The sequence below is a fragment of the Symphalangus syndactylus genome, chromosome 6 (genome assembly GCF_028878055.3).
Source record: "Symphalangus syndactylus isolate Jambi chromosome 6, NHGRI_mSymSyn1-v2.1_pri, whole genome shotgun sequence".
Taxonomy (NCBI): Eukaryota; Metazoa; Chordata; class Mammalia; order Primates; family Hylobatidae; genus Symphalangus; species Symphalangus syndactylus.
Genome location: NC_072428.2, coordinates 41,718,940 through 41,734,632, shown reverse-complemented (window position 1 = coordinate 41,734,632; position 15,693 = coordinate 41,718,940). Strand labels below are relative to the sequence as shown.

Here is a 15,693-nt window from a genome sequence, read left to right as displayed (position 1 = left end):
CAGAGGCGCTCCTCACTTCTTCCCGGACGGGGCGGCCGGGCAGAGGCGCTCCTCACTTCTTCCCGGACGGGGCGGCCGGACAGAGGCGCTCCTCACTTCTTCCCGGACGGGGCGGCCGGGCAGAGGCGCTCCTCACTTCCTCCCGGACGGGGCGGCCGGGCAGAGGCGCTCCTCACCTTCCAGACGATGGGAGGCCGGGCAGAGGCGCTCCTCACTTCCCAGACGGGGCGGCCGGGCAGAGGCACTCCTCACTTCCCAGATAGGGTGGCCGGGCAGAGGCGCTCCTCACTTCCCAGACGATGGGTGGCCGGGCAGAGGCGCTCCTCAATTCCCAGACGATGGGTGGCCGGGCAGAGGCGCTCCTCACTTCCCAGACGGGGCAGCCGGGCAGAGGCGCTCCTCACTTCCCAGACGGTGGGTGGCCGGGCAGAGGCGCTCCTCACTTCCCAGACGGTGGGTGGCCGGGCAGAGGCGCTCCTCACTTCCCAGACGGGGCGGCCGGGCAGAGGCGCTCCTCACTTCCCAGACGGTGGGTGGCCGGGCAGAGGCGCTCCTCACTTCCCAGACGGTGGGTGGCCGGGCAGAGGCGCTCCTCACTTCCCAGACGGTGGGTGGCCGGGCAGAGGCGCTCCTCACTTCCCAGACGGTGGGTGGCCGGGCAGAGGCGCTCCTCACTTCCCAGACGGTGGGTGGCCGGGCAGAGGCGCTCCTCACTTCCCAGACGGTGGGTGGCCGGGCAGAGGCGCTCCTCACTTCCCAGACGGGGCGGCCGGGCAGAGGCGCTCCTCACTTCCCAGACGGTGGGTGGCCGGGCAGAGGCGCTCCTCACTTCCCAGACGGGGCGGCCGGGCAGAGGCGCTCCTCACTTCCCAGACGGGGCGGCCGGGCAGAGGCGCTCCTCACTTCTTCCCGGATGGGGCGGCCGGGCAGAGGCGCTCCTCACTTCCCAGACGATGGGTGGCCGGGCAGAGGCGCTCCTCACTTCTTCCCGGACGCGGCGGACGGGCAGAGGCGCTCCTCACTTCTTCCCAGACGGGGCGCCCGGGCAGAGGCGCTCCTCATTTCTTCCCGGACGGGGCGGCCGGGCAGAGGCGCTCCTCACTTCCCAGACGGGGCGGCCGGGCAGAGGCGCTCCTCACTTCTTCCCGGACGGGGCGGCCGGGCAGAGGCGCTCCTCACTTCTTCCCGGACGGGGCGGCCGGGCAGAGGCGCTCCTCACTTCTTCCCGGACGGGGCGGCCGGGCAGAGGCGCTCCTCACTTCTTCCCGGACGGGGCGGCCGGGCAGAGGCGCTCCTCACTTCCTCCCGGACGGGGCGGCCGGGCAGAGGCGCTCCTCACTTCCTCCCGGACGGGGCGGCCGGGCAGAGGCGCTCCTCACTTCCTCCCGGACGGGGCGGCCGGGCAGAGGCGCTCCTCACTTCCTCCCGGACGGGGCGGCCGGGCAGAGGCGCTCCTCACCTCCCAGACGATGGGAGGCCGGGCAGAGGCGCTCCTCACTTCCCAGACGATGGGTGGCCGGGCAGAGGCGCTCCTCACTTCCCAGACGGGGCGGCCGGGCAGAGGCACTCCTCACTTCCCAGATAGGGTGGCCGGGCAGAGGCGCTCCTCACTTCCCAGACGATGGGTGGCCGGGCAGAGGCGCTCCTCACTTCCCAGACGGGGCGGCCGGGCAGAGGCGCTCCTCACTTCCCAGACGGTGGGTGGCCGGGCAGAGGCGCTCCTCACTTCCCAGACGGTGGGTGGCCAGGCAGAGGCGCTCCTCACTTCCCAGACGGGGCGGCCGGGCAGAGGCGCTCCTCACTTCCCAGACGGTGGGTGGCCGGGCAGAGGCGCTCCTCACTTCCCAGACGGTGGGTGGCCGGGCAGAGGCGCTCCTCACTTCCCAGACGGTGGGTGGCCGGGCAGAGGCGCTCCTCACTTCCCAGACGGTGGGTGGCCGGGCAGAGGCGCTCCTCACTTCCCAGACGGTGGGTGGCCGGGCAGAGGCGCTCCTCACTTCCCAGACGGTGGGTGGCCGGGCAGAGGCGCTCCTCACTTCCCAGACGGTGGGTGGCCGGGCAGAGGCGCTCCTCACTTCCCAGACGGTGGGTGGCCGGGCAGAGGCGCTCCTCACTTCCCAGACGGGGTGGCCGGGCAGAGGCGCTCCTCACTTCCCAGACGGTGGGTGGCCGGGCAGAGGCGCTCCTCACTTCCCAGACGATGGGTGGCCGGGCAGAGGCGCTCCTCACTTCTTCCCGGATGGGGCGGCCGGGCAGAGGCACTCCTCACTTCTTCCCGGATGGGGCGCCCGGGCAGAGGCGCTCCTCATTTCTTCCCGGACGGGGCGGCCGGGCAGAGGTGCTCCTCACTTCCCAGACGGGGCGGCTGGGCAGAGGCGCTCCTCACTTCTTCCCGGATGGGGCGGACGGGCAGAGGCGCTCCTCACTTCTTCCCGGACGTGGCGGACGGGCAGAGGCGCTCCTCACTTCTTCCCAGACGGGGCGCCCGGGCAGAGGCGCTCCTCATTTCTTCCCGGACGGGGCGGCCGGGCAGAGGCGCTCCTCACTTCCCAGACGGGGCGGCCGGGCAGAGGCGCTCCTCACTTCTTCCCGGACGGGGCGGCCGGGCAGAGGCGCTCCTCACTTCTTCCCGGACGGGGCGGCCGGGCAGAGGCGCTCCTCACTTCTTCCCGGACGGGGCGGCCGGGCAGAGGCGCTCCCCACCTTCCAGATGGGGCGGCGGCCGGGCAGGGGCTGCAATCCCAGCACCCTGGCAGGCCAAGGCAGGCGGCCGGGGGGTAGAGGCTGCCGCGAGGCCAGACCACGCCACCGCACTCCAGCCCGGGCAACACCGAGCACTGGGTGAGCGAGACTCCGTCTGTAGTCCCAGTACCTCGGGAGGCTGAGGCGGGCAGAGCACTCGGCCTCAGGAGCTGGCGACCAGCGTGGCCAAGATGGCGAACGCGTGCCTGCATCCAAAGGAGAAAAGGCAGGCAGCGGTGGCGCGCGCCGGCACGCCCAGGCAGTCCGCGGCGCGGGCAGCAGCAAGCCGAGTAGATTGTAGCCTGGGCCAGAGAGGGAAAGAAAGAAGGAAGGAAGGAAGGAAGGAAGGAAGGAAGGAAGGAAGGAAGGAAGGAAGGAAAGAAGGAAAGAAAGAAAGAAGGAAGGAAAGAGAGAGAGAGAGAGAGAGAGAAAGAAAGAAAGAAAGAAAGAAAGAAAGAAAGAAAGAAAGAAAGAAAGGAGGGAGGGAGGGAGGGAGGGAGGGAGGGAGGGAGGGAGGGAGGGAGGGAGGGAGGGAAGGAAGGAAGGAGAAACTATTTAACCCTGTCTTAAACTGCTGGGTTTATTTTACTCATCATAGATTATCATTCTTACCTTATAAATCAGTTCAACAATAACCAACTGCAGAATGTCTCCAAATGTTTGAACTTGATCAATACAAGTACTTAAGTAATCCAAAGCTCGATCCTAAAAAACATAAGAATATATTTATCATTCTCCACCTCATTCAACAGAAAGACTTAATGCATCTTAAAAAAATACACACATTACAACTCAATATAAAACAAATAAGGAGATCAGGGCAATGAGAAACTTGGAAAAAAAATTAAGAATAAAGTTAACATATAAAATATAAGACATAAAGTTAAATATATTTTCTGGAAATGAGCCACAAACCTGGGGTCTGATTTTCTAGCAGCTAAACCAAAGAGGGAAAACACTATGTGTTATGGGATTCAGGGTATCCATACAATCAAAACCAGCTGCTTAGGTATACAGTTATTCCTGTTACTGAGACCTAAAAGAAAAATCTCCTATGTGTCCTCATATATTGGACACTGTAATATAGAGAACTACAATGCTGAAAACATCTCTCCAGTAAAAGTATCAATAAATTTTATTGGACTATTTCTGATTATGTCTCTCAATGTAGGTTAACAGCATAATGCCAAAAGCATTGGTCAGTAGAACTAATTACACAAGAGGACAAAACACTGCTCATATACACAGCTTTCTCATAATCTTGTTTAGGAAGACAAAATGACAATATCAAATACCACTTCACGTGCCCATTAACATTGCTACTACCAAAAAAATAATAGTAACAAATGTTGGCAAGGAAGTGGAGAAATTAGAACCCTTGTGCACGACTAGTGGGGATGTAAAATGGTAGAGCTGCTGTGGAAAACAGTATGGCAGTTCCTAAAATAATTAAAAACAGAATTGCTGTATATTCAGTAATTCCACTTCTGGGTACATACCCAAAATAACAGAAAGCAAAGTCTCAAACAGATACATGTACGTCTACGTTCACAACAGCATTATTCCTAATAGCTAAAAGATTGAAGCAACCCAAGTGTCCACCAATGGATGAACAGGTAAACACAACATAGCATATATTTACAATGGGGTATTATTTAGCCTTAAAAAGGGAAGAAATTCCAACACATGCTGCAACATAAATGAACCTTGAAGATATTAGGCTAAGTAAAATAAGCCAGTCACAAAAGGACAAATACTGCATGATTCCACTTACATGGAATACTTGGTCAAAATCACAGAGACAGCAAGTAGAATGGTGGTTGCCAGGGACTGGGAGGAAGTGGTAATAAGGAGCTATTTTTTAATGGGTACAGAGTTTCAGTTTTGCAAGACAAAAAAAGTTATGAGGATGGAAGATAGTGATGGTTCTACATTATAAATGTATTTAAAATCACTGAACACTTAAAAATGGTTAAGATGGTAAATTTTTTTGTTATGTGTATGTTACCACAATTTTAAATAACTGGGGGACAATCCATTAAAGGAAGATCTGGGGGACAAAAGTAACAGTATCTAGATTTCAGAAGACTGGAAGGCCTCCATATTTTTCAGACTTCATGCATATTATTTCCCATATTTTGGTGATAAATACTGGCTAGAAAATTTCAAGATTAGATGGCATCAAGGTGTACAGAGTAACTGCTAACCAAAAGTAGATCCATGTACTTTAACCACCAGCAGAGCAAGATGTACAGTTGGCACTCATGTATGAAAGTTGAAGAACCTAAAAGGATACACATCTACACTGAAGGCCACCCTATTTCCACAGGCATGGCTAAGGATGTACCTATGCAAAGCTACTATTTTTCTCTACTAAACAATTTTAGATCTATACCAACATAGGAAAGAACAGCCATAATAATTTTAATTTTTAAAAACTGTAAGGTGGCTGCTCTAAAATGCCTCTTCAATGTTTAATTGAAAAAAAGAATGTATACATATACAATATTTTAGAGAAAGGTTAAGAAAAAAATGTATTTTTCTACAAGCCTAAAAATATCAAAATACACAAACCACATGAACTATAAACAAAATTACTGACTAAAAACATGATTAAGTCTATGTAATACTTTTAATTCTCACTTAAATACAGTAATAAAAGTATTTTTTAAAAAGTACTTCACCTGATCTGCATGAATTAGCATCATAAATGCATTCCTTTTGCAACTTGCATCCTTCTCATTCACCAGAAAATCATGTATCAGTTCAGGAGCATCAGGTATAAGATGTTCAAAATTTCTTTAAATAAAACAGGTAACATCCATATTTAATAAAAGCCTACTTTACTATTTTAGTAACTCTCTGGACAATACCAAAATTAAATTTAATTTAATCGAACTTTACAACATAAATGATTCTTTTGCTTTTTTTTTTTTGGGAGACAGAGTCTCACTCTGTTCCCTGGGCTGGAGTGCAGTGGTGCGATCTCAGCCCACTGCTGCCTCCACCTCCAGGGTTCAAGTGATTCTCCTGCCTCAGCCTCCCGAGTAGCTGCGATTATAGGTGCCCACCACTACACCCAGCTAATTTTTTGTATTTTTAGTAGAGATGGGGTTTCACCATGTTGGCCAGGCTGGTCTCGAACTTCTGACCTCATGATTTGCCCACCTTGGCCTCCCAAAGTGCTGGGATTACAGGTGTGAGCCACCATGCCCAGCCGAAGCTAGAGTGCAGTGGAGCGATCTCGGCTCACTGCAACCTCCACCTCCTAGGTCAAGTGATTCTCCTGCCTCAGCCTCCTATCTGGGACTACAGGCACGTGCCACCATGCCAAGCTAATTTTTGTTATTTTTTTAGTAGAGACAGCATTTTGCCATGTTGGCCAGGCTTGTCTCATACTCCTGACCTCAAGTGATCCACCCACCTCGGCTTCCCAAAGTGCTGGGATTACAGACGTGAGCCACCACGCCCGGCCTGCTTTTTGAAACTTCAAATCAATTAGAACTGGGAGAAGGAGCTGGACGCAGTGGCTCACGCCTGTAATCTCAGCACTTTGGGAGGCCCAGGTGGGCGGATCACCTGAGGTTGGGAATTTGAGACCAGCCTGACCAATATGGAGAAACTCCGTCTCTACTAAAAACACAAAATTAGCCGGGCGTGGTGGCGCATGCCTGTAATCCCAGCTACTTGGGAGGCTGAGGCAGGAGAATCGCTTGAACCTGGGAGGTGGAGGTTGCAGTAAGCTGAGATCGCGCCATTGCACTCAAGCCTGGGTGACAGGAGCGAAACTCTGTCTCAAAAAAAAAAAAAGGAACTGGTAGAAGGAAACACAAAGTTTTACCTTCATCTATTAAATTATCAAATTATACGTTTTCTAGTTGAATACAGAAAAAGCTGACTTATTTAACACACCATCTGTTAACTAATGTCTCTAATAACTGTTGTGCATACATTTTAAGCATATCAATATATTAAGAATTACATTAAGAGGAAAAAAATAGTCCCTTGAATTTTATTAGTTGTGTACTATTTACTTACTGACTTGCCTCTTCTTTTGGAAATTTAGAAATATTAGTACAGAGAAGAGTGAACACTAGCTTAATAAAATCCATCACCTTGCTTCAACAATTATTAATTCATAGCTAGTTTTGTTTCATCTATATCCTTGCCAAATTTCCCTCTTGCCATATTATTCTGAAGCAAATCACAGGCAATGTAACCTTTCTTCTGTAAATATATTGGTAGGTTTCTCTAAAATCAAGGACTCTTTACTTGTAAAACTAATTATTCATCATCATACCTCACAAAATTAATAATTTCTTAATATCAAGACATAGTGTTCAAATTTCCAATTGTCCTATAAATGGCCTAATTTTTCTATGTGCACTATAGTTTAAATTCTGAAATTTGTGTAGTCTGTATGGTAACATTAAAGGAACTCACCCTACATTATTATTATTATTATTATTATTATTATTATTATTTTTTGAGATGGAGTTTCGCTTTTGTTGCCCAGGCTAGAGTGCAATGGCGCAATCTGGGCTCATCGCAACCTCCGCCTCCCAGGTTCGAGCAATTCTGCTTCAGCCTCCCGAGTAGCTAGGACTACAGGCATGTGCCACCACGCCCAGCTAATTTTGTATTTTTAGTAGAGACAGGGTTTCTCCATGTTGGTCAGGCTGGTCTCAAACTCCCGACCTCAGGTGATTGGCCCGCCTCGGCCTCCCAAAATGCTGGGATTACAGGCATGAGCCACCACACCTGGCTCACCTACATTATTAACCAGAATACCACTTTCCTTAATGGATAAAATCTAATAGTAAGATAACTATGAAATTATATCTTAACCAACAAATTTACTAAAGTACAAAGATGCTTATAAAAATTACATTGTAGTCCTTAATAAATTGATACCTGTGACTATAAAAACTGAGCATTCTACCTTCATCTAACTGGTTCCTTAAATTGGTTTAAAAATCCAAAATCTCAGCCAGGCATGGTAGCCCACGCCTACAATCCCAGCACTTTGGGAGGCCAAGGCGAGTGGAACACTTGAGGTCAGGAGTTCGAGACCAGCTGGCCAACATGGTGAAACCCCATCTCTACCAAAAATATAAAAATTGGCTGGGCGTGGTGGTGGGTGCCTGTAATCCCAGCTACTTGGGAGGCTGAGGCAGGGGAATCACTTGAACCCGGGAGGCGGAGGTTGTTGTGAGCTGAGATCGTGCCACTGTGCCCCAGCCTGGGCAACGAGAGTGGAACTCCATCTCAAAACAAAAGAAAAACAAGTAAAAATTCAAAATCTTCAGCTTTCTAAGAATTGGAATCAGTTATAACTGTAGCCCTTCTCATTTAAAAAGTTCCTTCCTCAAAGCTTCTGACAGTAAAAAGACCGACATTCCACAAAACGAATTCTAAAACAAGGTCCAAAGTTAAAAGCCTATAGAGGCTAAGCAAGGAACATATAAAGTGGCTTGGAGTAATACGGTTGAGAATGACAGGCACTGTCATAAACTGTAAAGTATATAACTTATTTAAAGGGGGTTACTGTTATACAAGTTCAGCAGAATGTTGTCATGTGGAAGCTAGGGCCAGCGCTGCCAGATCTTTTGACTTTTCAATGTTCGTAATAAAAAATACAGTGCTGGCCATACAAAACATATCTCCAAGCTATATTCAGTCTGCAAGCAACCACTTTGGAACCACTAGTCTAAAAGACGAAACAGTACTCACAGAATGAAGCCAAAGCAGTATCTTTATTTACCTATAGATGGTATAGATGGCTAAAACAGCATTTCTTCTAACATAGCTGTGTCGATGCTCCAAACATGCACGAATAGCTGGCATTAAAGGTTCCAGCAATTCTGCTTCTTTCAATTTGCAAAGAAAACGAAGAGTAGATCCTCGAATAAATTCATTAGGATGTTGAAGATCCTGATAGAAAAATTAAAATATGAAATGCTGAGTTTCAGCTTTTTACAAAAAGAAAATTTTAATGCAAAACTTTCCAATGGAAAAAAAAATACGTTTGAGAAAAAAGACCTAGATTACCAGAGAATTTCCATCATATTCTTGTTGACTGAAGCAATTTTTACCTATCTCATCAATGTCTTATATGTGTGTCACTGTTTTTTAATTAATATATACACATAAAATGCATAGAAAATGTCTGAAAAGAATGACAATAAAACTTTTAAAAATAACTCTTTATAATTCCAAATCTCTACAACTTACATCTTATCAAAGACTCAATTTTAACAATTAAAACACAGCCCATTCTACCAATTTTACATTTAAATTCAAAGCAATATTCAGAAATAATTATGATTTGGTTTACCTTTCTGTATGCATCACACACAAGGATCATCTCATGTAAAAGTCTCCCATCTGGAGTTGTTTTAGGAACAATTTCCCAAAATACCAGAAGTAATTTCTTGATAGTGTGATCCTGAAGAGGTAGCACAAAACGAATGATGGTCATCAGAAGTCCAGGAAGCTTTTCACCATTCAGAATCATAATGATTACTTTCTTCAAAGCTTCAGTCTTTGACTTTACGTCTCCTTTTTCTGAATCAAAAATTAAAAAAAAAAAAAGCACAATTATTTCAAAAGAAAATTCATCACATAAATTTAAAAGCAATTAACAAAATAAAATGTACCTTCTTACTTCAGTATCAGCAATGATAATAAAAGTACAAACCCAAGTGACAAGAGTTCTCCACCTGGTTCTCCACCAAATAAGCTGTCTTTGCTCAAGTCATTTATCTCTGGAAATCAGACTCTTTATATATAATATGAAGGCACTGGATTAGATTTCTGGTTCCTAACCAATTGAGTTAATGTAGACTCCATGAATCTAGTCATACCAAGTAAACATGTGTTTCAAAACACATATAGCTATTTTTCAAAATGTAAATACATACTATTAATTGCTTTTGAATTCAAAACAGCTTTTAGCTATTTGTGTGCATTTTAACAAAGTTAAAACTACTATTATGGGAGGATAAATATGTAACTTTTTTAACATTAGAAAGAGAAACGTCATACTCAAAAAGGCTGAAAACTAAAGTAGTGGATTATTTCTAAAATCTCATCATAGTTCTGCAGGCAGGCTGTAAAACTTTAGAATCTTTCTTAAGATATCATCTGGAAAACTGGGAGGTAATTCAAATGTTCTAGATTAGTAGTCATTATTTAGAATTAAGGATGACACATTTAAGATAAAATGCTAGTTTACTGTTATTTAGCCTAAAAACTCTGCAATATAAAGTATTTTATGCAAAACTATCTATAATTTCACACCATTATCATTGCATACTGAAGAATTTATAGTACCAAAAATCTTCTGCATCCAAAACTCAAAGGCAGAGAAGTATGTAGTAGCACACTGTACTACAACTGTTTATATCATCAAAATAAAAGAACTATCTTGGGAAGGGGAGAACAGAGTAATCACAAGTCTTCAATAATCTTAGGGCCATTATGAGGAAAAGAACTACAACTAATGGGTAGTAGTTACCGGGAACCAGATTTGGGCCTAAATATGAGAAATACATTTCTAATGATTAGAGCTAAGCGGCTATTAAACAGAGTTCTGAGGGTCAGATGCGGTGGCTCATCTGGCCCACAGAACTCTTCATTTAATAGCCACTTAAAATTTTTGTATTTTTACTAGAGATGGGGTTTCACCATATTGGCCACGCTGGTCTCAAACTCCTGATGTCAAGTGATCCACCTGCCTCAGCTTCCCAAAGTGCTGAGATTACAGGCGTGAGCCACCGTGCCCAGTCTCAACTCTTCTTAATGGCAAAAATATACATTAAACTGGAGAGTATGTATTTATTTATTGGTTTGAGGAAGGTAGTTAAGGCAGCTTCAATTAAGACTAGGGCACTGTTCCAACTAAGGGCAGATTTTGTTCTTTACCTTCCTAGCTATAACCTTAAGTATCCTGAGGATCTAATAATGAAAATTTTTAAATTATGAGGAAAAAAACACTAATGAATGTATTCACTATTTTGCATTCAACTATCCTACATGAATATGAAAAAAGGGAAATATATGTGGCTTATGTATATAATGATATCATTTTAAATGTCATAAAACTGGGTTTCTTTTCCCTTCTCTAAAAATAGACCTCAATAGAAACCTAGTATTTTTTTTTTTTTTTTTTTTTTTTTTTTTGAGACGGAGTCTCGCTCTGTCGCCCAGGCTGGAGTGCAGTGGCGCAATCTCGGCTCACTGCAAGCTCCACCTCCCGGGTTCACGCCATTCTCCTGCCTCAGCCTCTCCAAGTAGCTGGGACTACAGGCGCCCGCCACCACGCCCGGCTAATTTTTTTGTATTTTTAGTAGAGACGGGGTTATCACCGTGGTCTCGATCTCCTGACCTCGTGATCCGCCCGCCTCGGCCTCCCAAAGTGCTGGGATTATAAGCGTGAGTCACCGCGCCCGGCCGAAACCTAGTATTAAGTAGCCTAAAATCAGGAGGTATTCCATTACTGCTGATTAAGAAGTGGGAATAGGCAAATAAAATATTAAGTTTCTTTTCAAACTGCAAACTATCTTCTAAAAGATACTTTCTATATTTGAAGCATAATTTTCACTCTGCTCTGTTTAAACAATATTTATCAGTTTAAGTTGTATTTATTTTTAGCAGTTCAATTAAACAAGAATCATTACTTTGGAAAGCATATTAATTATAAATTTTTTTTCTTGACAGAATCACTCACAAAAAGGAGACACAGTATACATTTTTAAAATTCAGAAATATGATAAATCTAGTAAAGTTCCAGGACACAAAATCAACATACAAAGATCAGTAGCATTTCTATATGCCAACAGTGAACAATCTGAAAAAGAAATTTAAGAAGTAATCTAATCCCATTTACAACACCCACAAATAAAATTAGATACCTAGGAATAAATTTAACCAAAGAAATGAAAGATTTCTACAATGAAAACTATAAATACTGATGAAAGAAATTGAAGAGAACATCAACAAATGGAAAGATATTCCATGATCATGGATTAGAAGAATTAGTATTGTTAAAATGTCCATACCACCCAAAGCAATCTAGATTCAATGCAATTCCTATCAAAATACCAATGACATTCTTCACAGAAATAGAAAAAAAAATCCTAAAATTTATATGGGACACAAAAGACCCAGAATAGCCAAAGCTATCCTGAGCAAAAAGAACACCACATTACTTGACATCAAATTATCCTACATAGCTACAGTAACCAAAACAGCATGGTACTGGCATAAAAACAGACATACAGACCCATGGAAAATAATAGAACCCAGAAACAAATCCATACACCTACAGTGAACTCATTTTGACAAAGGCGCCAAGAACATACAATGGAGAAAAGATAGTCCCTTCAATAAATGGTGCATGGAAAACTACATGCAGAAGAATGAAACTTGTCCCCCGTCTCTCAACTTATACAAAAATAAAATCAAAATGGATTAAAGGCTTAAATCTAAGACTTTAAACTATGAAACTACTACAAGAAAATATTGGGAAAAATCTCCAGGATGCTGGTCTGGCCAAAACTTTCTTGAATAATACCCCACAGGCAAAGGCAACCAAAGCAAAAACGGACAAATGGGATCACATCAAGTTAAAAAGCTTCCGCACAGCAAAGGAAACAATCGACATATGTGATGAGACAACCCACAGAATGGGAGAAAATATGTGCAAACTACCCATCTGACAAAGAATTAATAACCAGATATGTAAGGAGCTCAAACTCTATCGGAAAAAAAAAATCTCATAATCTGATTTAAAAATGGGCAAAAGATTTGAACAGACATTTCACAAAGACATACAATTGGCAAACAGGCATATGAAAAGGTGCTCAACATCACTGATCATCAGATAAATGCATATCAAAACTACAATGAGATATCATCTCACCCCAGTTAAAATGGCTTTTATCCAAAAGACAAGCAAAAACAAATGCTGGAGAGGATGTGGAGAAAAGGGAACCCTCGTACACTGTTGGTGGGAATGTAAACTAGTACAATCACTATGGAGAACAGTTTGGAGGGTCCTCAAAAACTAAAAATAGAGCTACCATACAATTCAGCAATCCGACTACTGGGTATATATCCAAAAGAAGGGAAATGAGTACATCAAAGAGGTATCTGGACTCCTATGTTTGTTGCAGCACTGTTTACAACAGTCAAAACTTGAAAGCAACCTAAGTGTCCACCAACAGATAAATGTATAAAGAAAATGTGGTACATATACACAATGGAGTACTATTCAGCCATAAAAAAAGAATGAGATCCTGTCATTTGCAACAATATGGATGGAACTGGAGGTCATTATGTTACGTGAAATAAGTCAGGCACAGAAAGACAAACTTCACATATTCTCACTTATTTGTGGAAGCTAAAAATCAAAACAAACTCATAGAGTAAAAGGATGGTTATCAGAGGTGGGAAGGTAGTGGGAGGGAGGTGGAGATGGTTAATAGGTACAAAAAAAAAGAAAAAATGAGTTAGACCCGATATTTGATAGCACACAGGGTAACTACAGTCAATAATAATTTAATTAGACATTTAAAAATAACTAAAAGTGTAACTGGATCGTTTGTCACACAGAAGACAAATGCTTGAAGGGACGGATACTCCATTTTTCCATGATGTGATTATTATGCATTGCATGCCCGTATCAAAGCATTTCATGTACCCCATAAATATATACGTCTACTGTACACCCACAAAAACTAAACATTAAAAAAAATTCAGAAATATAGTTGTTTTCTTGTTTGCAAAAATGCTTAAAAAATGAAAAGGTAAACTTTTCTGGAAAATATATGTTTATTCCAGTGTTGACCTAATTGTTTGGGTGGGTAATCCAAAGAACAAAGTTCTTTTGGTTTTACAAGCTAAGTAACATGAAGTTAAGTGCAAGATGGAATTAAGATATTCCAATACACATCCTCAACCTGTTGCCTAGAGAAAACAATCAGCTACATTAAGTATAATATATTGAAGTCCACAAAAATTATGACATTTTGAGGAATATCTAAACTATTACAATTTCTTTAGGTTTACTAAGATAAACTGAGATGTTCTATTTCAAACAACCAATATTTAAAGAAGTTCACATTTTTAATAAAAGGTCTATTGAAGAGATCCTAGAAAAACTTCAGACAAAAATTAAGCATTTCTAATTATAAAGGAATACGAAATATGACTTTTTTATTTTCATTTTTTCTTTTTTCATTTCATTCTCAAAATAATACAAAGTTTACCTAGATCATTTTTTAAGCTAATTTCAGATGGTGGTTCTGAATCCATTGGCACGTTAATTAACGTGTAGCACACGTTCTCAGCTGCCGTCATGGTTTCTGGTTATATTATAATCAATTCTTGACACAAGATTTAAGGATGCCAGAAAGTCTAGAAAAATAAACACAGATATATCATTACAAATTTAAAAAAAACCCACAAACCAGTACCTATAGTGACCTTTTAAAGTATTAGAAAGGGCAGGTCAATCTATATCGTGTTCCCATAAAAATAAAATCTAGTAAAAACCACACTGTTAGCTCCGGCATAAGGTATATTATCTACTCCCTCATCGCATCCTGGTCCAGTGTTTGAGAACGCTGTACAGCCGAATGAAGGCCCACAGAACAGTGACAGTCCCCCCCAGCCACACCCCACAATGTTATGGAACATATAGTTTTTACACAACACACAATCTGCATGCTCAAGTTAAAAGACCTTGTGCCTGAATACTCTGCCAAAACCCTAAAGCGCTTTATCGCGGTCCTTGGTGGGTTCCGACTCTATGTCCGCGGGTCCCTTCATCAGCGCGCTGCATTCCCACCTCGCCCCACCCGCTTCCTCCTCCCCTTCCTCCAGCAAAGCAGCCCTGGGCCTGAAAGGGTAAGTCTAGGGGTCTCGGGAGGGAAAAGACCCCTGGCCAATACAAAGGACGGGATGGAGCGTCCGACCCGGAGCTTCCTAGCCCTCCACCCCCACCCCCACCCGGTCCCCTCTGCCAGGCCCAGACGCAAGCGGCCTAGTCGCTCCCCTTCCGCATCTTCCAGCTAGAGAGCCAGTTCTTCCGACTCTGCCCGACCCACCACGCCTCCGGGACTAGGGGCTTGTGGCCCACTACCAGGCTCCGAGGAGCAGTGGTTTGGTGCAGCCGCGGATCCGTCTACCCCGGCTCCGACCCGCAGCAGCAGCGGCGGCTCCAGAGTCCTTGGCTGACGTGGAAGGAGGTGGGGTAACGAGCGAAGCCACAGCCACCTAGCACCTACGGCGACTCAGAGAGGACATGCTTTCTTTGTGCAGCGCTTGCGCGCTGCAAATATATCCTATTTTCTTCCTCTTCTCTCGTCCAGGGATTGATTAGGCCGCAGAGCAATGAAACCACGTATTTTCTAGTTTTCCCTGCAAGCCAAGCGCTGAGTTAAGCACTATGATCATTTAAACGCTAACTGGAAATCGTTCCTTTTTCCAGGAACAGTCAAGGGGAGGAAGTGCTTGGAGCGAGGGAAACTTTTACAGGGCTCTGTTCCCGTGAAAAAGAGCTCTGGACTGGAAAGTGGAAACCCAGGAATCCTTTTTCTTGCCCACACCCTAATAAACTGGGAAAGTAACTAATACTGTTGGGAAGGTAATTCAGTTATTTTATTAATGATCACTAGATTAAAATCCATTTCAGTTCTTAACATCGCTAGTAGTTTAAATCTGCCTCTCTGCAGGTAGGGCTGGAGTTATTTGAAAATCCAAAGTCACATTGGTATAATTTCTGCTTTTTATTTAATAATGGCCTCTTTCCGTGATCCTTTCTGAGCACCCAGTAGATTAGAAAAAAATTTTATGCATAAAGGGAGACAGTCACTGTTTTAAAGGATTTTACGGATCTCCAAAGACCTCATTGTTGCAGCTGCAATCAGCCATAGTACTTTCGGT

General features: G+C 44.4%; 1 protein-coding gene across 2 annotated transcripts in view; it reads right to left on the bottom strand.

Moving 5' to 3' along the window:
• The window catches only part of COPB1 (COPI coat complex subunit beta 1), a 48,369-nt gene extending 33,108 nt beyond the window's left edge, over positions 1-15,261 (bottom strand). Inside the window, exons 1-6 of one of the 2 annotated variants that reach the window (XM_055282343.2) lie at positions 14,856-15,261; positions 14,016-14,163; positions 9,080-9,309; positions 8,507-8,676; positions 5,427-5,541; positions 3,355-3,447 (exon numbers count right to left, since the gene is read on the bottom strand). In XM_055282343.2, coding sequence (XP_055138318.1) covers positions 3,355-3,447; positions 5,427-5,541; positions 8,507-8,676; positions 9,080-9,309; positions 14,016-14,106 — 699 coding nt within the window. In that variant the 5' untranslated portion in view covers positions 14,107-14,163; positions 14,856-15,261. The remainder of the gene's footprint in view (positions 1-3,354; positions 3,448-5,426; positions 5,542-8,506; positions 8,677-9,079; positions 9,310-14,015; positions 14,164-14,855) is intronic. The other variant, XM_055282344.2, reaches the window with a different exon arrangement.
• Positions 15,262-15,693: the final 432 nt, after the last annotated feature.